A 22331-nucleotide genomic window follows, 5' to 3' on the forward strand; every position below is an offset into this window, starting at 1 on the left:
TTTTTAAACCGTATCTGAGGCCTGTGGAAGATATTGCTCAGTGTTGCATATTTCAGGCAGGAGGAAAAAGCAAAAGGGCATCAAAAGTGCTTAATGTTTTGGCAGCAAAGTATGTCCTTGAACTGAAGTTCTTGTCATCAAAAGAAACAAACAACCCTTGAATTTGCTTTTCTTTAAATGAGGTTTGCAATAGTATTTTACTGCCTATAGGAAAAAAAATGGATCCATCTACTAATAAAAAGCACAGTGTTAACTTACTGCATTTGAAGTATACTTCAGGGCAAATTCTTTGATCTGCTCAATATAGATGTTGTTATAGAACTGTATAAGGTCCCCTCGCTCTTCCTCCTCAGTGTCACTGTTGGCGCCTGTCAGTCGGGTTGGCGTAGGGGGAGCGCTGTTTGGGTGTGGTACAGGCAAGGTGCTGCTGGACCGCATTACTGGACTGGAGTCTCTGCTAGCTGAAAAGATAAGAGCCATCTCTCCTTTATTCAGCCAAAATTATTTAAGGTATTTCAATCCCAGACAATTAACTGCATTTAAAAACTGCCTTCCAGTTCTTTAAATAGCAGTATTGCAGCCATGAATCTGGTGTTGAAATCCTTGATGCTAATTCTGTCCCCTTAGCATCTTTCCTTACAAAGTAGCAGTATGTTATTAAAGACTAACTCCTGAGTATTATGTACAGAAACACATTTGATTTCTAAGTTCTTAATGGATAAATTGCAAGTGTTTTTTTGTGTATGAGCTGACTGATTTTCATCACAGTATTGAGATATTAAGCACAGCTAGAACTGTTTTGCAGGCATTTGCGTTACACTTCTAATAATAGCAGCTCTGTCTTGTTCCAACCAGCGCAATTTCAAATAAGGAATAGCATAGTATGTTTTCAGTTAGTGGTAGAAATGTTTGGCTCACTAGTACTTCCTGCTGTTTCAATGTGCTTAAAGGGAAGTTGCAAAATATTCTTTTTGATTTTCTTCCACCTCTGTGTAACAGGAAACAGTAATACCTATGGTTTATAGCATCGTCTATTAAACATCTTAAATGGGTGGTAAATAGAGAACATCACTTGTTTGCTTTCCTTTGCAAAAGTTCATTGAAGGAAAATGTGTTAGTTCAAATATCAAGAATCTCTCCCAGACTTCAGAGACAGCTGATATGCTAAAATGACGCTGTGGGTTTGTTCTTACCTCTGCAGCCAGCCAGCCAGCTACTGCTTTTCAACTAAAATGTTAAAAGAAACTGCTGCAGCTCTGTGATTGTTATAAGTAAATGAGTAACCGAGCACGGGCTAGCACTGATTTTCTTCATTTGGTAATGACATCAGCTACAGCATGATGCACATAAATTGGTGCAAGAACTTATCTGCAATAAAATACACAGAGTGCCTCAAGGGTCAGGCCAGCAGTCATGGTAAACTCTTAATATCACTGCTTTGACAGCTTTCAGTTACATAAGCTCATCTTAAGCTTGAGTTAGTAACTCTTAAATGGTGTCGGTACAGTCTTGTGTTGAAGTTTCCCAAAGAAGGAACTGGGAGGGGGCAGAGGGAACAAAATCCGCTCTTTCTTCATATAAACTTTTTTGGAAGTGAGATTACAACCATCGCTTACTTCTTTCTTTGCTTCTCTCTTTACTTCTGTCTGTAGGCGAGTTCTGCTGGCTACTGCTATCACTGCTGCCAGAGCAGCGTCGTCGTCTCCTGCCTTTTATCAGGACGCTCCGATACACCTGCAGGGAAGCAGAGGAGCTCAATAAAGGAAGCGTGATTAGGTGCGCAACTACATAGTCAAGAAACAACAGTGTACATGGCTTTTTTTAGAAAATTTTGTGTTACCAGATTGTCTCCACAGGGAAAATACAGCCTTGTAATTAAGAGCAGTATTTTACAATTGGCACTGTTTCTGTAGGTTGTAAGTGGAGATATTTTCTGTTTTAGGTACAGTATAGAATCAAAAGCTTTCACTAGTGAAGGGTTTTAGAAATGATTGCTATCTTTTGAAGAGAATGGCTAACAGGATGGATTTATTTAATATTAAAACTCACTTTAAAAATCTATCATCATTCCTAAAGTAGAACTAAGAGATTTAATAAACCAGAAACCACACCACTTTACTATTAATTGTACTTACATGACTCTTGGCTTGTGGTTGTGTCCTGTAGCAGCGCATAATGTTCTGAAATGATCTATCTTCCTTTGTAACCTATAAGCAGACAAACAGAAGAGGCTCATAGCTAGCATGGGTATGTAACTGGGTGGGTGGTTTTTGTTTTGTTTGTGTTTTTTTGAGGAATTGTAGTCCTTGGAATATTAAATCTAAAATATATTTTTCTTCTTCATCTTACCTTAGCCATTACATAGATGGCACACATTAGCAGCTGATCCAAGTGTCTGTCCATCATGATCTCAGGGCAGTGAACCAAGGAAAATTCAAAACATGTCCAGATCTTTTTCCGCAGCTCATCAGATATATCAAGTTTGACACAGAGATCGCGCAGACGAACGCTAGCTAAATGATACACCTGTTGAAATGGACGCTATACTTAAGGCCACATCAATACTACTATTTTTTTTTTAATGCAAGCTAGCAGAGTAGTTCAGACTTAGATGCTGTAGAACTTTTGCAAGTGATAAGCCAAAAGGAGAATAAGATAATGTTTGTTTTGTTTCTTTGTTTACAAGACTAAGACATCCCCATCGCAGGTATTGATGCTAATGAAGTACTTGTTTGATGCTTAAAGTCTTAAGTATCCTAAGCACAGGAAGCTAGCCTACAGAAACCACCATATTAAATAATATAAAAACTTGTTCATGAATGTCTCAAAGGTGAATTTTTTTCTTTTAAAGAGCCTTGAGGAAACTGACACCTTTAAGCAGCTGTGGCCAAATACATTATCTACTTCACAACTTGATGCCTGTGGCATTTATCTACTCCATAGATAATAAGATGCTGCCTGCATAAAGAAAACTACTCTTCAGGTGTGTGTCTGAGTAGACAAGATGTATATATTAACTTTAAAACTGAATTTTCACTTATAAGTAGGTAAGTAAGTATTTTAAAATTAAGGTGAAGACATATTGAAATATAAACTAAATGAAGCACAAATTAGACTGGAAAGTACCTTTCTAAAGAAGAGTGACAGTGAACCCATCTTCCGGGGCTTAATGGTGGTGGTAGTGGCAAATTGCTGGTTTTGTCTTTGCTCTCCAGAAGAGATCTGCTGAACTGTTACTTGGCCTGGTAACTGCAAAGTTGCCCCAGTCATCTGAGTGTTCAGGGTACCAGCAAGAGTCTGGGCACTAAGAGGCTGAATGGAACCAGACACAGTTTGAGGCTGGGTGCCTACGTTTACCTGAACTGGGAAGAAAGTAATTCCTCCATTTTCATTGGCAATACCTGTAATTTAAGAGGGGGGGGGGGGAAAGTCAAACAAAAGAATTTCTGATTTCTTAAAAACAAACAAACAAACTTGCTCTTATTAGCAAGATTAGCTCATCATTTTGCTGAAACAATTTCATATATATACACTTTGGACTTTTCATTGTAAGTAGACAAGAAGATAACTGATAAGGACAAAGGTTTTCAGTACTAATCCAACTTTTTTCCCCAGCCAGTTCAGGAAAGCAAGCTTGCTAAATAAGTAAATAAGTTCTATATAGAGTCATTGGCAGTCTRAAGGTCTGTGCTATCCATGTTCTGTCTCTAAATTCTGCTCATCTATTCAAAAATTCTTCCTAACAGAGGAAACCTTAAACACGGGTTCCCCCCTGTTGCTGGTTACTAATACTCTGATGGGAACCAGTATGAACAATTCCCCAACAGCTTGTCTCTTACCTTGTACTGGTATCGTAACGGTCTGCCCGTTATTGGCTGTTACAGTGGCAGTTGCCACTGTAACCAGGGTCTGGCCAGGCACTGGGGTTACGGACACTGCTTCAGGATTCATGTTCTGCACAGGCACAGTGTTGACCACGGGCTGCTGGGAAACTCTCACTGGAGTTCCGCTCTCAGAGCTATTATCGCTATCAACAAAGAGTCTTCTCCGTGTGGGATTGGCTGTCGGAGAACTGTATCTGTCATACAGAGTAGTGGGAGAGGATGAAAGGCCTGAGGATTAAAGAAAGAGGATATTTAGCTGTGTTGCATAATCCCATATTATACAAATACATTAAAGAAAGCTAAAGAGAACCAAAATGTCATCCAAAGCTCTTCAGAAGTGTCCTTAAAAATTTATGTCCATGTTTGTCATTTATAGATTATTTTTAAAGATGATGTATTCTTAATAATGCTATGTTTATTCTTCTAACCTAATGATGTAGTATGTTTTATTTTCCCAGAGAAATTTTAAGCGATGTCACATAATTAAATAATGAAGCTTCCAGTCTGGTATGACTAGAAAGCAAACTGTCTAGAGGCTACTGGAGAGGTTTTCTTAATGTATACACTGTTATACAGAAACTCCTGAAAACATCCTCTCAGAACAGCAATTTAATCGCATTGAAATAATAAACATATCTGTCTTTGATGACTGACTTAACTATATGAGTTGCAATAGAAATACCATTTACAAGTAATTTTGCAGCTAAAGGTACATTGAGAATAGAGCACCCTTCTTGCTGTACACCATTTAGACTTAAAGCCATCGTCTAAGAAGAATGAATAGATGGTATGCTTAAAGATCTCACCTTTTCCTAGTCCGCCAGTTTCAGCACGAACCTCGTTTATTCGTCTTGGTGTTATTGGAGAACCTACAACACTGTTCCCAGCAGATCTTTCAAAATAGTGAGGTGGCATTACCTAAGATATTTATGTTGACATTAGAGTGGCTGTATCACAGACTGACTACATAACAAACATGATCACACTTCTGCTCTACAAATTTTGACCAGCAAAACTGTAGAGAAGAAGATAAAAACAATGAAGGGTACTGAAAATTTTACTTTAAGCATAACCTAGAAGCCTTGTAGTGAGTGTGCTACTCCAGAATATACAGTACTGTAATCAAATGCACACTTCTTCCAGCTCAGTAATTTTTAAGATTTCAAAGGACTGTTCCAAGCCCCCCAGCTTGTCTACTTTATTCATGATTCTGCTATACTGTGTAAATAGTGGGTAAGAATCATCTCATTTGTGGACTTTACATTTTGAATGTCTCTCTGGAGCCAACAGTCCATGGACAGACTAGACTCCTTGTCTAGTCCACAGACAGAAAAAAACACACTGCATTTTCAATTTCTCTGCACTGATGAGCTTATACCGAGAAACTGAAATTTGGACATGTAAAGCCTCTCCTTCATGGTGTAATGTCCACTCTCTAAGAGCCTATCTGACACAGGAAAACTATGTGAAATGTTATGTAATATTAAAAAAAGTGCTCACCTCTTCACAGCTAGGAACTTTGTTTTCATTATCTTTGATTCTATCCCACAATATAGATTCCTGTTTCCATGCCATGCTTTCCAAGATCTGTTCTTCAATATGGTTAAGGTGTTTTACTATTTCCCGACAAAGGCCATCTTCTGCTCTAATAAAAACCTCAATTACCTGTAAAGTGGGTAATTATGAAGTCCATATCATACTGAATAAATAGTGAATGTTCAACAGYGTATGCTTATTTCATATTTCTTCTTGGGGAAAGAGATCTAATCCTTATTTTTCAAGGAAGAAAAGACTTGTAGGGGTGTTAGGCTGCATCACTATGAATCAATAGGCTGTTGTTTTTCAGTCTAATTGGAAGACAGCTATTTATATCTTTGTTAATAAACAATGAAAAGTGTCAAGCACTGTTGCGAAAAGCAGTGAACTGCTTATGATAAAATGGTATTGTATTAGTTTCTCTATAGGTTACTTGGATATTGCTCTTGTGTTAAACTTAGTAACAGTATTTTGTTTTTCAAACGCCCAAGAAACACCCCAGAATAACAAAGGCTTGGAAAATACCACTTTTTTTAAATACAAGAAGTGGTGGATATGATAATGAAGTGTTACTGTTTAAGCTAACATCTAGTTAAAGAGATTACTTTATATAGGTCAACAGAGTTCTTACGACCTGATCAACATTTCTGGCAGTCAAACACTTACCTTATAAAAATGGTAAACGGGAATGTCAAATATTTCAGTGATGAATGGGAAGTTTCCAGGTGGCTTATATGTAAAGGTAATTATCTCAAGGCAACATGCCAGCAGAGATCTATGAAACACATCTTGCTCCAGTATTGCCTGCAAGAAAAAAAAGAATTGCAAGTTGTAATGCTTGAATCTACACATTGTAACTATTAAACAGTAAACCGATTTCTATGCTGAATCCACAGCAAGATTATCAAGCTAAAAAAATAAAAAATCTTGACTATCCTTGCATGTGCAAACACAATGATTTCTTTTACACTTTTTCTTCCATTCTGCTGTAGCTACAGGCTAGTTTTCAGAGTTTTACCCTCATTTTAAAATAGCTGTTTGTAGTGCTCTACAACTGATTTTCCAGCTCCAACTTTAAAATTGAGTTATGATTTGATTAGATTTTCTTACAGATAAGTCGGTGTCTCCCAATCTCCTCCTCTCTTGCTCAATGACTGACTCCAATACCTTGTAGTACAGCACCTCAGCACGACGAAAATGCTTACTGGCAACATCTGCAGGCATTTTAAATAGAAACAGCTTTGTGAAATGCAATAAAAAATTACATATTTCATCTTAAGCTATAGCGCTTTAGTACTGAATTAACTTGTTTGGATTTCTGTGCTGTTGTAGCTACAATCCTCCAATGCCTTAACATAAACTTGATTATGAAATTCTGTGTAGGGCTGAACTTTCCCATGTCTTCAAAATACCAGGAAAAGTAACAGAAAGGACTCTTGTGCTAAAGCACTGCCTATAAATTAAAACTTTAAGTTAGTTAGTTACTTACAAAAGATCAAGTGTTTAAAGGCACTTTCATTCTTATTTATTTGTGCAAGTAAAATGCTTCCCACCTTTGGAGAAATTACTGAATTCTCCTTCAGACTGCACGCACTGGCAGTACACTTCATACATTTCTTTTACTCTGTTTGCAATAGATTGAGAAGGATCCCTGGAACATGCCCTGGAAAAATAATGAAACATTTTCAAAGTACTATTCCTACTGTGACAAAAATGTCAATAATTATTTTTATAGTATGGTTAAAGTATGAAACCGTAACTTGGACTTCAGCAACACAAACACACCCATATATGCCTAACTTCATATGTACTGTAAAAAGCCAACRGCATATTATTATTGTATATATTTTAGTAATATGTACATTTTCTTTTCATGATCAGGGATTCATATTTAAACAGCATTTTCCATATGATTAAAAAAATTTTCTTTTAAAATATGCTGTACCTGAGGCAAGAGTTTAACTACTTGGAAAACAGAAACAATCATCTCCTACATTGTGGAATGATTTTGATTTGCTAAGTAATAAAAAGGAAGAAGTCTGGAAAAATTTCTGTTAACGTTTTGCTATTGGAGAAGTTCAGAACTGTTCAGTTTAAAATGTTGTATCATTTTAGAGACATTGATTTCTTAAGGACAAAGATGTATAAAACTGGAGAACTGAGTCTTTTGGAATTTAAAATCTGTCTCTGGCTTCTGTTTTACTCCAGGACTAGATGCTTTCAATGCTCATTTACATTTTACATTACACTGTTTAGCAGTAACATTCGTTATTAAAACTATTTAAAAAAAACCATAATTATTTGGTTAGCCGAACATCAAACTTACTTACCTGAGTATTTGCTCCAAATTTTCACTGGGGGCATTTCTCAGTCCGGCCAGCATTGTATGAAGACGGCTCAAGCTATATGTTGCTATGGAAACAGGGGTCACATATGGGTTGCTCTCTTTGATATACTTGCGGCCAGTAAGTGGGGTTGTAATCCTAAGTGATTTTGACTAAAAAAGACAAAAATTAAGTGTATAACTGTACATTATAATAACATTCAGATACACTTCATAACCTTGAGGTATCGGTCTGCAGGACGCTTGCTTACCCAGCGTTACACTATGTGCCTGTTAAGAAAGACACCGGGAATCACACCCGCCAAATCAGTTCCTGCCTTAGCTAATAGCCAGCCGTGAGAGAGCTCTCTGTGTCGCTTAGATGTTTCTATCAAATACTAAGGAATGTTACTGTATAACAGCGAGGAAGTGACTTCGCACTGAAATGCAGATACTGGGAGTGAAGTATGAAACAACTAAGCCAATTAAAAAAATCCAGCAGTCCCGTCCTATCCACTGAGTGAGTACTGAAGGCAGCTGTAGCAGATAGGAAGCCTGTACTGAGCCAGGGGTTCCTTTCGGCAAGTCAGAGTTTGACAAAAAACAGTCCTCCTGAACGAAACTGAAACAGTCAATTAGCACTTTGAGTCATTTGCTTCAGACCAAGCCATCACATCAAAACAATTTAATATCAAGGAAGTTCCTTCAATGCACAGCCTTGCTTCTGAGAAAAACAATGCATCTTCCAATTATCTAACCATACAATTACTAACCAAGGGATGTCTTCCTTATTTTAATGAATATATTATGCTTTGCACTCCTTTCATCATGAAGTCTACCTCCCAATACTCCTCCTCTTCCATCTTCTCTCCACAACCCTAAGTGCGTTTTATTCCTGTCTCCGCACCCTCACCAGGAAAGAGAGGTGCCCCAGCCCCGCCGTGGACTCTCCTGCGCATGCAACAGCAAAAGCATCGCAGCTGCAAGCTGCTCTCTTACAGACCAGCCTGTTTCACCACTACAGAAACAACTGCAAGAGGCTAACAGCGATGCACCCACCCCTTGGGCTGGCAAAACTTAGTGGCTAACTATTGTCTTTAAATAGCTCAGAAGCAAGACATTATCTAGCTATATTAATTTTGCAGATACACTTATTTTGATCTTTTCCTTCATTCAAGAACACTGAAAACCATTAACCAGCTCTCAGGCTGGAACACAATCAAATAACTATTTCAATGATATAGACTGTTTTGCCCTTTTGCTCTCTTTAATCTAATTGTGCTAATACAGCTTATATCTTTTTTTATTTGCCTGTCTCATATCTTTCCTCCTTCTAAGTATTTTTTCCATGTTCAGCAACATTTGAATGATCCATAATCACAGGTATATATGTCTGTTAAAAGTCAGTGCCTGTTTTTAAAACAATACTCACCCAAAGGCCCTGAGATTTTTAAGGATCTGACTTCATCATTCTGAAACATATAGTGTTCATTTCTTTATCCTTACAGAAAAGGATATTCTATGCTCTTTTATTAATCATGTATAATGACATATCTTTGCATGATGCTTTATAGGCAAGCAAGGAGAAAACCATTCCCTAATGATTTAACTAACACAATAAACAGATTATTAACACCYGAAGTATACTTGTTAGAAGGAAAAGAAACAAAAATAATGCAGAGAAAGTGCTAGGCAATCTGGCACATGCTAAACAGGAAAAACCCTGCACATGGGACAGAGAGGCGAGGGATAGGAAATTTGGGCAGACAAGTCCAAAGGGACCAAAGAGTCCAAGGGTCCAGAGGTCCAACAAGTATTCTGAACCTCAGGACAATTCTGAACCTACCAAGCAACCATGGAGGATTGCCCATTCTGTTGAGTTTAAAAATCAAAGTAAACAATATATATCTAAATCAATTGCCAAATTTAACTCTATTATGCTGTGTACACTCCTAGATCATCTTAAACAATATAGATGATAGCTTTTTAGCAGCTGCTCTCTTCATCAGACACAGACTAATTCAACTCACCCCTACTACAAACAGACAGCAACACGGACGTCTCATACTCACCCTGTCAAAATGCTGCTGCAAATTATGCTTCACTTGTACTCTTTCAGCTGTTTCTATTCCTGAAGTTGTATTTAAGCACCTTGTGAGAGTTCCAATTTCTTCATCTGCATCCTCCCCAAGAAATATCCGCTCATCGAGATTTCCTACTGACAAAACATACTCCTCATAGGCCTTGTTGATGGCTTTGCTACAATAGAAAGGAAAAAATAAATACAAATAAACCCTTTATTTAGACATTTAATAATTTAACTGCTTACTGAATGAACACTCTTTTTGCCTGTTGGAAGTCTACTTCAAATTTTATTTTAACCCTGACTTAAGTATTGGAGGCTCCTTTAAAAACTGTAGTATCATAAACATGACAGTGGCAAGAACATTATTTTTCCAGTATATCTGGTGAGTGGCCATTTAGTATAGCCACAGGAGGAGCATAATACAATTCTACTGATAACTCTTACGCATCTGGAAACACCTTGAAACTTAGGCAGCATCACATTACCATAAAATATGCTTAGCATTCTTAGTAACCTTCAAGAGAAAACAGTAAATCCCACTCATAGCATCTCTAGATTTATAAAGAAATAACCCACCAAGGCTGTTTTCTCCCTCCTACTTCCCACCCACTTAATGTGGCCCCCTACACCTTTTTCCTTCTAACACTTTTCAGTTGTATATGAAAAAATCAAAGAAACATAGAAACATAAGAATAAAAGCAGACATCTATTAATTCCTTCTTGAAGAATCATGCCTCTTTCAAATATGCCTCAGGCCACTGCACCCTGAAGAAAAGGAACTGAAATACATTTAAATATGCTATGTATATAGTATATATAGTGTGTGTATATATATATAAAATATAGTTATATGTACATTATATATATAAGTTACTTAGTATTAGTGTTAAGATACAGATTGTGTAATTGCTTTTGTGTTATGAATCAAAGGGATATTAATGGAAACCAAACCACGAATGAAGTGACTTACAAGCTATCTGCAAAGTTCCCAGGATCCAGAAATCCAGTCAGATTTTCTTCTTTTCCTTTTAAAAGCTGTAAGACAGGTTAGGACAAACAGTGGGCAGTTTGGTTCTTTAAAAGGTCTGGAAGATAATGATTGAGGAGAACGTTTTCTACACCACAAATTTATTGACCAACCTTTTTGTCAAAAAGTTTCCGAATATATGGCTTCCAAAAATGTTCCTTTATGCCCTTTGCTTCTAAAACTAATCCATAATGTAACGAACACAATTTTTCAATGATGCAGGGGGGATCAGAGGATACTTTATAATCCTTACTATGAAAGTCTTCAGGTAGACCTACAATTAAGAAATAACATATTATCTAATTTTATAAGTCCCTATGCTATCTACTTACTAAATTTGTATTCTACACTGTATGGTGTAGGTAGGGTGAAATTAAAATAGTAAATTAATTAGTCCTCTTCAAAGAATTTTTAATTATACATACCCACACTATTTGATAATATTATCAAAACAGTATTTTCAGTGCTAGATTTTAAAAGTTTAGATATTTAATGATAAAACAGTATCAGTTCTAATACAAAACTAGTCAAACACTTGTGAACTAAAAAAATTAGTCAAATAAATTTGAAAAAATGGTTCCACTCCACATCCTAACCACTACAAAGTAAATGCAAACACCATACAGCACTGAAAATGAAGCGTAAGTCTGGAAAGCATACCTCAGGGATTCAGTGGAAACTTCTCACCATTTATTTGCTTCTGTGATTATCAAGTCAGCCTCATATTTGAACACTGGCTCTTTCCAAGCTGCTACCTCCCAGCAACTCTCCAATCTGACTGTGTCAATATACACTTTCTCAGTGACATTAACATACTGAAACTTTTACTTGAGAACTTCCTTCGATATAGTATTTCCTTTGTAGATTAATTTCTTGACTTATTATTTACAAAATTCAGTAGTCTGTTATTACTTATTATATTGGTAGAAACCTGACTGTAAGCAGGTTGTGAAATAATGATTCCAACATATTTCACCCTTTTCACAWTCAAATAATATTATTCAATTTGTTCTCGACTATATACAATCATACTCATTTCAGTAGCCATAGACATTCTTGCAGTCTTTGGATACAGATAGTTCATTTTTTAAACATACCTTTAAAATTAGGATGCAAAAGTTCTTTACGGTTAGGACATTGGAGAGCATTTCCATACACTAGATCCAAAGCACATAACAAGAGATGGTAGGAATTGACTAAGTCATCACTGATCATAGGAAAATTACCTTCAATATTAGAAAAACATATGAGATTAATTAACATTAACATAAATTTAAAATCCTGTTAACAAAGAAACTGTTGAGATTTGTATTATAATCGATATTTGAGATGAAGTCTTTGAAACAGACTTTGGTAACTAAGACTGTAACTATCTGGTTAGAAATACAGTGAGTAAAATAGACACACTTTTAATAGATTAGTAATAGTAAAACAGAGTAATTATAATAGTAAAATGTTTCCAGAAACAGCAGTGATATTGTAGGAACTCAAATATTATGTTGTTTTGAAAACAAACCTTACCAAACACTGATAAACATGAAGTTGCAGACTCCCTGATTCACAATAACCTGATTAATCAGTGCATAAGGAATTGAAGCAATGTGAAATGTCCCACGCTAAGCTATCCCCAGGAAGAGAATTTTTTTACTGGAAATTTGACAACACAAGCTTTAATATCAGGCAACATTACTTCCTTCAGCAGAATCCTACTGCACCTTTCTGGAGCAGAATCTGGTTTTAAGGCACAGAGGGGGAACAGCAGGAGCCAAGTGGGGCTCTCCTTTTCCCRGTTTTGCATTGCTGTAAAGAGTCTTAAACAACATTTAGCTCCATCCTAGCAAAAGTTAGTTCAGATGTCAAATCAAAACCAAACCAAACCCCACCCCAGAACAAAACACCTGCCTCCCAAATCCTCCAGAAAGAATCCATATGCAACTTTAAGTCAGGAGATTTTTCTTTACCAACCTGCTTTCCATATAAAACTTATGTTTGGGCATGCTCATTACATGTAGTAACAAAATTAATTTTATTTCTCTTGTGCTTTACAAAAGAGTTAAAATGTATATCTCTGATCTGGCTTACAATGTAGCTTCATTTTATGTACTTCTAACATCATTTTTATTCATCATCTTCCTGTAGAAAAGAATTCTTGTAACCTCTTTAACCTATCTCACAAAGATTATATTCAGATTCATTACACTACTGAACTCATTTAGGCTTATGATATTCCTTTTGAGGAATGGCCAAAGCTAAATATAGTCTTATCAAATAAAATATACCATTAATTAATATTATAAATTGTATTTCTATTACTTTACATTTACAACGTGATTTTCTAGCACTTTTTCAATACTAGTAACTCTTCCTAGTCTTTTTATTGCAGGTAAGCTCCAAATCATTTAGCTGAGCATGCTATGAAAAACAGGGCAACTCACTTGAAGAGATCTATCATGCAGTAATAAACTCATTTAGAACACATCAAAATGTGTATGAGATTAAAGCATTTTTCTAAATTATGCAGTCTGTTATTCTTCTGTCAGAAACCTACCAGTGCTTTCAAATTTATATTCAGTTCTCTGATTCCATGTTCGTTAAAAAATGATCATTTCAATGCAGATAATTAGAACTATATAAAAAAAATGAAGCCTGCACAAAATTTAGATTAACTGTATACTTTCATCGGAGTGCTTTCCAAATCATTAAAGGTTCAGAACAAAGCAATCAACAAAGTCCTAAATATAATAGTGAAACATAAATCAACAAAATCATTAAAGAAATAACTTTCATAACATAGCTTCAACTTCATAAGCATAAAAACTAGTATGGCAATAGTCACTGACAGTATCACAGTCAAAAATAAATTTAAGGCACCAATAGATTCTTACAAATTATTTGCTAAGTCAATGACATCTCAAACAACAGTTCAGTACTCCCTTTCACACCCGAGTATCAAATAATAAAAAATAGTATAGTTATCTCAATGCAGTAAAAGAGATCTTCTTTCATTTCCATTTAAAGAAATTAAAAAAAAAAAGAAGTCAGGTTAGTTTAAAGAGAAATTATCTTACAAATAGAATGCAACAACAGCAGTATCGCTAAGCCACGTCGCTGTCTTTGCGGCGTGCACAGAAGGTACGACCAAGACCCGGACTGTCGGCACTCGGGCCACTGAACGCAGTCACCTGCAGGCTTGCAGCCGCGTCGCAGAGACAAGCCCGAACTTGCCACTGATGTGCGGTTGCCATGATAGGGATTGCTGCCAACCCCCAAAACACAGGAAATAAAAGAAGAATATTTAATGGTCAACATTCAGTTTAAATTTTTGCACTGCCACTAGTCCCTTAATAGTTTTGCAGTTTATAATTAGTGCAAGTTTTCTTTTATTGGCTATGTTATCAGCATGCTCTGCTGGTCTACAAAGTCAATTCGTACGTTTGAAACTGCTTGCCAGTTAAAATAATCTGTAGTTACTCAAACATATTAACCAACAATTAGCAGTAGCATAAGGCTCTCATACGCCCATGTGCAGCTCATCCACTGTCCAATCTAGCCATAGAAGTTGGAGGCTACAGAAGGGAAAAGAAGAAGTTGTGATTTTTCAGGCTGATGCGCTTCCTCTCTCAGCTGCCTAACCGAGCTAAGGGAGGCCAGTCCCGGCCCACTGGAAAGAAGGCACAGTACTAACGCTCCGCTGGGCTCGGAGGAGCAGGAGGAGGGATTTCATACTGCCGGAGAGTGCTATTCGGGACTGCAAAGAAAAGATCCCGCTTGAGGTGAAAATCAGATTGTGTTTCAGGGATGCAAGCGGCATACAGGTTTAGTGTAGATTTCTCTTTCCTAATAAAGTGAAATTTGTACACTGTTTGGAAAAGGCAACTTCTACATAACAAAGTACTTGGCACTCATGCTATACTATACCCTTAAACCTTGTACAAAGAGATGATGGTGCGTGGCGATGGGGATAGTGCTAGTCCCTTTCCGAAAGGGAGAGAGAGCAGCTCGCAACCCTCTGCTATGTGGTACAGTGTAGGAAGGAAGGACAAGCTGTACTGGACAAGATTAGCACCAGATAACTCAGTATTGTCACAAACTACATTGTGCTCCGTGCTATCCTCCAGAGCAGTCATCTGCGAAAAACACATCACACTGCAGGAATCTTAACACTGATTTACTTTTAAACTTAAAAAATAAAAAATAAAACCCACACCATAAAACAAGCTTCCTTTTCTCTCTTTCCTGGTAGAATTCAAAATATACATGAGCAAACAAACTATTAGTTTTTTTAACTAGAAGCTGTCTTATGAACAATATAAAAAGTCCCTTGAAATTATTAACAGACCTGAATCTATAAAGAAGTTCCTTCAGTTAGGAACATAAATCTTGTCTTTATTTTCCTCAGAACAGTATTGTAGCTATACAGAGTTCCCAGTGAACCTCACTCTCAAGCCTCACGTGAAAAAAGCCTCAGAGTTAAGCAGAAACTCCATAACACCCAGATTTGATATAGACAGAACCTTAGACTACATGTGACATGACTGAACAACTTAAACCTAAGATTTTGGGGAATTTCACTCTCACAAAAAAAGATTTACTCCTATTTACTTCTGGGGCTTTTTCTCTCATCAAGAAAAAAAACATTGAAATCCTCTACTTTTTGTAGTAGATTCAAGATTGCTCTTACAATAAAGGTTATATATTGCAGTACGTGTACGCTCTCTTCATTGTGTTATGTCTTTGGAAGCATATTAACAAAGGATTTTCCCTTGTGTGTCCTAAAGAAGCCTCAATTTTCAAGGCAGTCATTTCTATGTTTACACCAATATGTCCAAAACACAAGAGAAAATCATCCTTGCAAAAAAAGGCATGTGTTATTTAGTAACATATAGGATTATTCGATACAGTTACTGTGTGCTCACTTTTAAAAAGGAGAGGGGGACAAAAGGTTATAGAAAGAATTAGGATGTTATCTACGATACTAGAATGAAAGCATTCACACCTAGAGCTTCGAGATTAAATTTTACTACATTGCAAGAGAAAATCCATTAAATATTATCAGCATTGCTGGAAACTTAGGAGGAAGTTAAACTCCTCTTACTTCCTAGTGAACATACGTCTACACTTTAAATTCATCACAACTATATCTAAATGTGAAGTCATTGAGGTTATAAGACACTTAACCTCTTAGAAACACAGCATAAAAGCTTGACAACACTGGAACTTCATAAGGATATTTCACATAAAAGTTTCCAAACTAAGTGGACACATATCTTACCTTAAAAATATGGTAAAACACAGCTGGGGAAATTAAGACGGGTACATTCCTTCTGGGTTATTCTGAAAAGGTCTTTTCTCAAAGGCAATTCTGAATTCAGAAATACCTGTGCCTATCTAGTGTTTAAGGACTGATATAAGACTAGCAAGAACAGGTTTGCAGCATGTCATCCCTTTTAAACCTCTTACCTTTTGCATGAACAAACAGCACCCAACAAAACTGGAAAACTTCAGACACTGTGCATGGTTGTCGTCTTCAGGAGGGGAAATATAGCAAGAAAAAGACACACAATAACCTCAATGAATTAAGACTGATAGAAAATCATACAGCATTCAATCATTCTAAAAGAAAACTGAGCTTTACTATAGAGTAGCAAAAGTCTTCAACCCTCCCCCCAAAGGCTGACTGCAGATGAAAAGGAAAACCGCACAGCTGTGTAGTGAGGACACAAGAGGAAGCCTAGTCTCAGGTTGCATGCAATGATTTAAATGTCACCACAGCAGTCCAACATAGCAGATTCCATTTGAAATAGGCCAAGACTTCAGCAGCAAATCACTGTAAATTTAATGTTAAACATGGCCAGAACTGTTGTCTTTAAAGGCAAAATTGTGATCTCAGTCCCAAAGAATGGGTATATAGCAGACATAGCATTTTCTGTAGCTTTTAGCATTCAGATCTTTCATACAACAGATATTACATACAGTCAGTCCAAAGGTTTTAAGAGTGAAATGCCTTCTTCAAAAGCATTCTGGTCACTACAAGCAGGTCTACATATTTTTGGAGGAATGCATTATGCGGTGCGTTGATATTGTTAATACACTCAGTATGGAGAAGATTTTCAGAACTGTTTGTGCACAAGAGTGTCACCTACAAATTTATATACAATGCTTCTGTATAGAATTATATATACTATATGTAAATTTGAAATATATCAATTGTTTATCGTGCCTAAGTTCCTCTACTGATTTTTGAATAAAATGCTTCCAAATAAGATATAACCCATTCATGAGACCCCTTTTTAAATCAGAAGTTTTCCACCTATTGAGGACTTGTTATTTCTTAATACTGCCACATATACTACTCTGGACAGTTTTCCTAGACCTCCTTCCTAAGGCTTACTTTAAAATTTCTGGCTAAGAAGTTCAATTTGTGTTTTTGGTAATGGAAAAATCTTGACAAAGTAATCAGCTCATCCAAATGAAATTTTTTCTTAAATATCAGGAATCAGAAACCATGTTTAAGTATTCACTGTATGGAGTAAAATACCAACCAAACAAACCCACCCCAAAACAAAGCCACAAACCCTCCCCTAGCACTGATTTTTGTATTTTCATTTGTTTTAACTCCACCTTTCCTTGTTCACTCATAATGTTATCACTGACAGTGGTATTTCATATGTCACAGTTCTTCCACAGGACATAAAAATATTAAAAGTGCAAAGAAGGTGGCATAGATATATGTTTTATCCAATGTTTCCACTATCCTTCTGTTTTTTAAATTGTAGTTGTCTAATTTAGTAAAATAGGCACGTGAACCTCAAAACCAAGCAACGTTTGCACACTGTAAACAGTCTTTATCAGTTTATTTCCATTTCTAGAAGTACTGCTGCTCTAAAGGCCTGTATTTAGTAAAACAAATAACTCTTTCAAGGGAGAACGAACTAAGTCAATCAGCAGGGAATCCTATTAATGTAGAAATTCTTTCTTTCATTCAGGTCAAATTCATTCATGTTGAGGCCAAATTTTTCTTCATTTCTCCAGTAGTTTGGTCAGCCTTAACCTTTTATTTTCTTATTTGGTTACTCCCCAGTTATGCAGGGAATTTAAATATCAAAATTACTAATTTGTTTGTGAAATGTATATAAGTATCATCTTCTGATTTCGTCTTCAAAATCACTTTACACCCTAATATCCAAACTAACCAGCTAGCACTAGGGTTACTCTTCTAATCATCAAATTATATAGGCAGCATGTTATGATTTCAACATTATATGCAAATATTCATCTCAATACTTAATTCTATTCTTTCTACACTGCAATTCCAATTTACTTAACTTTTGCATTATCCCAACAAAATCATTTCGGCACAATCTTATCTTTAATTTTAGATTCAAATACATTTGGCTACAAATAACACTACGTTATGCTCACAAGAACATAAAGAAAACAAAACCACAAAATAAGAAGAAGTCTGGAACTGTTGGAAAAAGCAAAAGAAAGTTGGAAAAAAATAGTAGTACTTCACAGTACTGAGGATGAAAGAAATAATGGATGGAAATAAAATCAATCTTTGCTAACTAGCATGAGGAGTCAAGACAAGCCCTGCTAAACACCAACACAGATGAAATCTTGTTAAAATCAGCATAACCATAAAAGATGACTAGCACGTAATTTTCACAGCACTCAAAATACCACAAAAACAAAGAAACAAAGTGTCTACTGTAAAGAAAAAAATCCAGAAGAGGTGTCTCAATGAAGAAAACTGTGGGACTTACTAGGCAGTAAAGCAAGCTAGGTTATTCTGTGAGCTATTGATTGACAGATCATATAAGGATCAAGTTTTTCCAGCCTTTCCCTCCTTAGAAATACTAATATTTCTCTTGTCTACTACAGGCTTATTTTCATATTCCCCCCGCAAATCACAGAAACTTGACAGCTTGAATCCTGTGATATCTGACAAACTGAAAAAAGGTCCAAAAATTATTGGGAGCGAAGACAGACAGACCACCTCTGATATCGTAAGGAACTACTATGGAAATGCAGCTGAAAGTAAAGCAACTAAGCAACTTCATTGTATTTTAGTAATAGCAATACTCTAAAAGATACTGAAAATAACAGAAGAGTACCTTTGCTTTCTTCCTCTCTGTTGACGAGGTTGATCTTCTTGAGGATACCTGAAAATATCCTGGAAAATGGGCTCATACTTCTTAAAGATTACAGCAGAAACTGTAAAGTTTCTCTCCAGTCTCTCAGTTCGTTCTCTGAATTGGGAGGGTAGATTTGCCATGTCTTCCCATTTTTTCATCTTGTTAAAAAACTCAATCAAGCTGAAATATCAAACAGGTTGAAACTGAGAGTTAATTTTTGGAGAAAGATATTTTGTTGTAAATAAATAAAAATTTGAAGTGCAATTTCTACTTCCTGAACTATTGATAAAATGGCAGCATTGCAAACAAGCATGACAATAACTACAGTTTGAAGTACTCAGAGCCATCCAAACAAAGATGAGCCCAGACAACTCGAAAAACGTTTTGGTATCTCTAGATGATCATGTTAACTATATGTATATTTACAGCTCTTTATTAGCTTTTCCTCACACAGGTACAATTAGCTCCAGTATTCAGATTACTATAAAACCAAATTTCCCTCATTTTTCTGAATAACTAATCTACTTAAATAAAACAAACTCCAACCTTTTCAATGCTAAGAACACTCTAAAAAGGTATGGAAAAAATAAGCAAGTAAAACATTTTTACATGTGTTTCAGTAAATTTCATTTCATAAATTCAGCTTCCATTCATTTTCCTACTGTTTTTTCTAGAGCCGAATTCACATAACCTATTTACCCATATTCAGCTCCCTGAATTTCTGATTTGAAAAAGCTTTTTTAAAGGAACTCTCTGTTTTGTTTAAATATGCCCAACAGTAAAAGAGAATGGGAGAGAAAGTGCATAACTAACATTCATTTCTTTGCCAATCCATTTAATTGTTACAAAACCACCATACTGCTGATATATACAGTCAATTATTTCATGAATTTTTTCTTCATTGCTTTATAAAYGTTTGATAAAAATGTGTTTATCAGATTCTGATATCACTTTCTTTTCATAAAGCAAGAACGTATGAAAAGTGAAGTCCTCTTCCAAAAAAGGTGTGAATATCTGCACAGTCAATTAAAAAATGCTTTCTTATGTTAGTTTATTACACCTTGTTCTAAACAGAAAACACACACAGATGTTACATTTTGAACAGACAAGCTCATCCTTTGCACATTCTTCAAAACCAGACTATTCTTCACGGGCTGGTTTCTGCCTCCCTTTGAGGGTGGGAAGCCAATCTGTGAATTTAAAAAATCAGTGTTTTTGCAACGTGCTAATGCCCAAATGAAACTATCTCACGTCTGTTGCAATGAGCTATAGTACAAAGATTTTGACTGTATAAATTCTACATATAAAAGCAGGAAACAAGAATGATGTTTAGTCTTTCCTCTCAATTTCTATTTTTTTCAAGTTGATACACAATCATTAAGATTTTATAAATGTGTAAAAACCAGCAAAAAGAAAAGTTACCTTTGTTCTGAACAGCGCAAAATTCTGGTTAAGGATACATAATTCCCCTCAACTGTCCCTCTGCTCACAGTTGGAATTGCTTTTCTGCAAGCCACGTACAAGGCACACGCTAACCAATGCAGATCATTGCCCTGTGAAATAAAACATCAGGCATCTAAAAGACTTGATCGGAAAGAAAAACATACTCTTCAGCTATACATCCAAAACCAAGGAAAAGAATAAAACTAACTATGTTCTACACTAATGATGTTCAAGCAATGGCAAAGTCAATTCATTATTTCAAAGCTCTATCTAACTATATTGTTAGACAGAACTATCTAAGAATCCAGAACTACAAGAAAAACAGGTGCTAACGCTGAATTGTGTCAAAACAGAAACTTATCAGCTGGAAGTTACATTCACAAGTTTCACACTGGAGCCACAGTTTAACAGTATACTTTCATGTCAGCGTTGCTCGTCTCCTATAATATCGTTTTGTGCTACCTTGGTGTTGCAATAGCGACAGCTCCCCGCTACCAAAACCTTCTTCTTCCCTGAACAGAACATGGGAACACGAAAACACAGTTTCCATTTTTCTGTTAACAACTACTCAATTTGATTCCTAAAGACAAAAATTAATTCCAACCACAACTATTCCTCTTTGATTAAATTGTTACATTTCAACAGGATGAGAATAACCAGAAAAGGGGCACAGAACCTGGCAAACGCTGCAGTTTCCTGGGCTAACTGGTATCGGGGGACAAACGTGCGGGCCCCTTCAGAGAGAATGCAAGTTTTCTCTCTGAGTTTCTTAGTATCTGAGGATTAAAAATAGTTGGGCAGCGGTGCTTTGCGGCCAGGGCGCTTCCTTCCTGAAGCGGAGGCGTGCAGCTCCAGGCACCACAGGGCAAACCGCCGCCAACGCGCCTGAAACCCCCTTCGTCTCCGCGCTAAGACAGACCTGCCTGGTGATGAAAAAGGAAGCCCTGAACTGCGTGAACAGCTCTAGATATCAGTCATTAATAACAGAGCTGCTAACGCTAACTGATGTGTTACTCGCACGAGGGTTATGTAACGCCAGTACGCTTCTTCGTAAGCATTACTTTCATTTTTAAATACCACCCCGTTAAAAAAACAACAACAAAAAACCAACAACGCTTCCACGCAAGGCGGGTGCGCAGCGGCGCTTCAAGGCAGGCTGCTCGGAAGCCCCCGCGCCTCGGGCCGGGCAGGGGCTCCGCGCCGCGGTCACGCGCGGCCCGTGTCTCGCGGGCGCCCCGACGCCGCTGCACCGCCGCTGCGCAGCGCAGCGCTCCGCACGCGGGCCCGGGCGGCCGCGCCGGGCGACAACCCACAGCAGAAAGACGACGACAACGCGAGCGCTTTCGCTTTTAACGCGTTTTTATTATTATTATTTTTCAGCTGCTGCGCTGCGGGTTGCTGGGTTTTTAACCGCCGGGGCGGGGGGGGGGAAGGAGGGCGGCGGGCCCTGCGGAGGCCGCGCGCGGCGCGGGAGCGGCCATTACGGCCGGGGGCCGCCCCCGCCGCTTAACCCCCTCCGGCCCGGCCCGGCCCGCCGCGCCGCGCCGCCGCCCCTCACCTCCAGCGTGTAGTTGCGCTTCATGCTCTGGTAGCTGAGCCAGGCCTCGGAGCGGGCGCGCTCATCCATGTTGAGGCTGCTGCAGAGCTCCTCGTAGCGCTGCCGGGTGTCGCCCTCCTCGGCCGGCGGGGAGGCGGCGGCGGCGGGGGCGCCCTCGGCGCCCGCCTCGGCCTCGTCCTCCGCCTCGCCCGGCATCCCACGCCCCGGCGCTAGGGGGCAGCGCCGCCCCGCCGCGCACTGCGCTTGCGCCGCCGCCCCGCGGGGTCGCGACGCGCGTTCGAATCCAAACACCCCGGCGCCGGGCTCCGCCCCCGCCCGCCGCCGCGCCTCGCCCTC

The 22331-nt window shown here is 37.8% G+C and overlaps 1 protein-coding gene across 6 annotated transcripts in view; it reads right to left on the minus strand.

Moving 5' to 3' along the window:
- RBL2 (RB transcriptional corepressor like 2) overlaps positions 1 to 22180 on the minus strand; it is a 24512-nt gene extending 2332 nt beyond the window's left edge. Inside the window, exons 1-20 of one of the 6 annotated variants that reach the window (XM_026068756.1) lie at positions 21996 to 22180; positions 20417 to 20547; positions 18974 to 19174; positions 16317 to 16381; positions 11954 to 12013; positions 10970 to 11130; positions 10800 to 10864; positions 9816 to 10002; positions 7751 to 7917; positions 6974 to 7083; positions 6531 to 6634; positions 6087 to 6224; positions 5385 to 5549; positions 4691 to 4802; positions 3840 to 4112; positions 3127 to 3401; positions 2350 to 2526; positions 2136 to 2207; positions 1617 to 1734; positions 259 to 461 (exon numbers count right to left, since the gene is read on the minus strand). In XM_026068756.1, the coding sequence (XP_025924541.1) occupies positions 259 to 461; positions 1617 to 1734; positions 2136 to 2207; positions 2350 to 2526; positions 3127 to 3401; positions 3840 to 4112; positions 4691 to 4802; positions 5385 to 5549; positions 6087 to 6224; positions 6531 to 6634; positions 6974 to 7083; positions 7751 to 7917; positions 9816 to 10002; positions 10800 to 10864; positions 10970 to 11130; positions 11954 to 12013; positions 16317 to 16381; positions 18974 to 19174; positions 20417 to 20547; positions 21996 to 22064 (2853 nt within the window). In that variant the 5' untranslated portion in view covers positions 22065 to 22180. Of the gene's footprint in view, positions 1 to 258; positions 462 to 1616; positions 1735 to 2135; positions 2208 to 2349; positions 2527 to 3126; positions 3402 to 3839; positions 4113 to 4690; positions 4803 to 5384; positions 5550 to 6086; positions 6225 to 6530; positions 6635 to 6973; positions 7084 to 7750; positions 7918 to 9815; positions 10003 to 10799; positions 10865 to 10969; positions 11131 to 11953; positions 12083 to 13924; positions 14002 to 16316; positions 16382 to 18973; positions 19175 to 20088; positions 20185 to 20416; positions 20548 to 21995 lie in introns of those variants that run through there. The other 5 variants (XM_026068755.1, XM_026068754.1, XM_026068758.1 and 2 more) reach the window with 5 other exon arrangements.
- Between the last annotated feature and the right edge of the window lie 151 nt (positions 22181 to 22331).

The sequence above is a fragment of the Apteryx rowi genome, unplaced genomic scaffold, assembly GCF_003343035.1.
Source record: "Apteryx rowi isolate R43461 unplaced genomic scaffold, aptRow1 scaffold_28, whole genome shotgun sequence".
Taxonomy (NCBI): domain Eukaryota; kingdom Metazoa; phylum Chordata; class Aves; order Apterygiformes; family Apterygidae; genus Apteryx; species Apteryx rowi.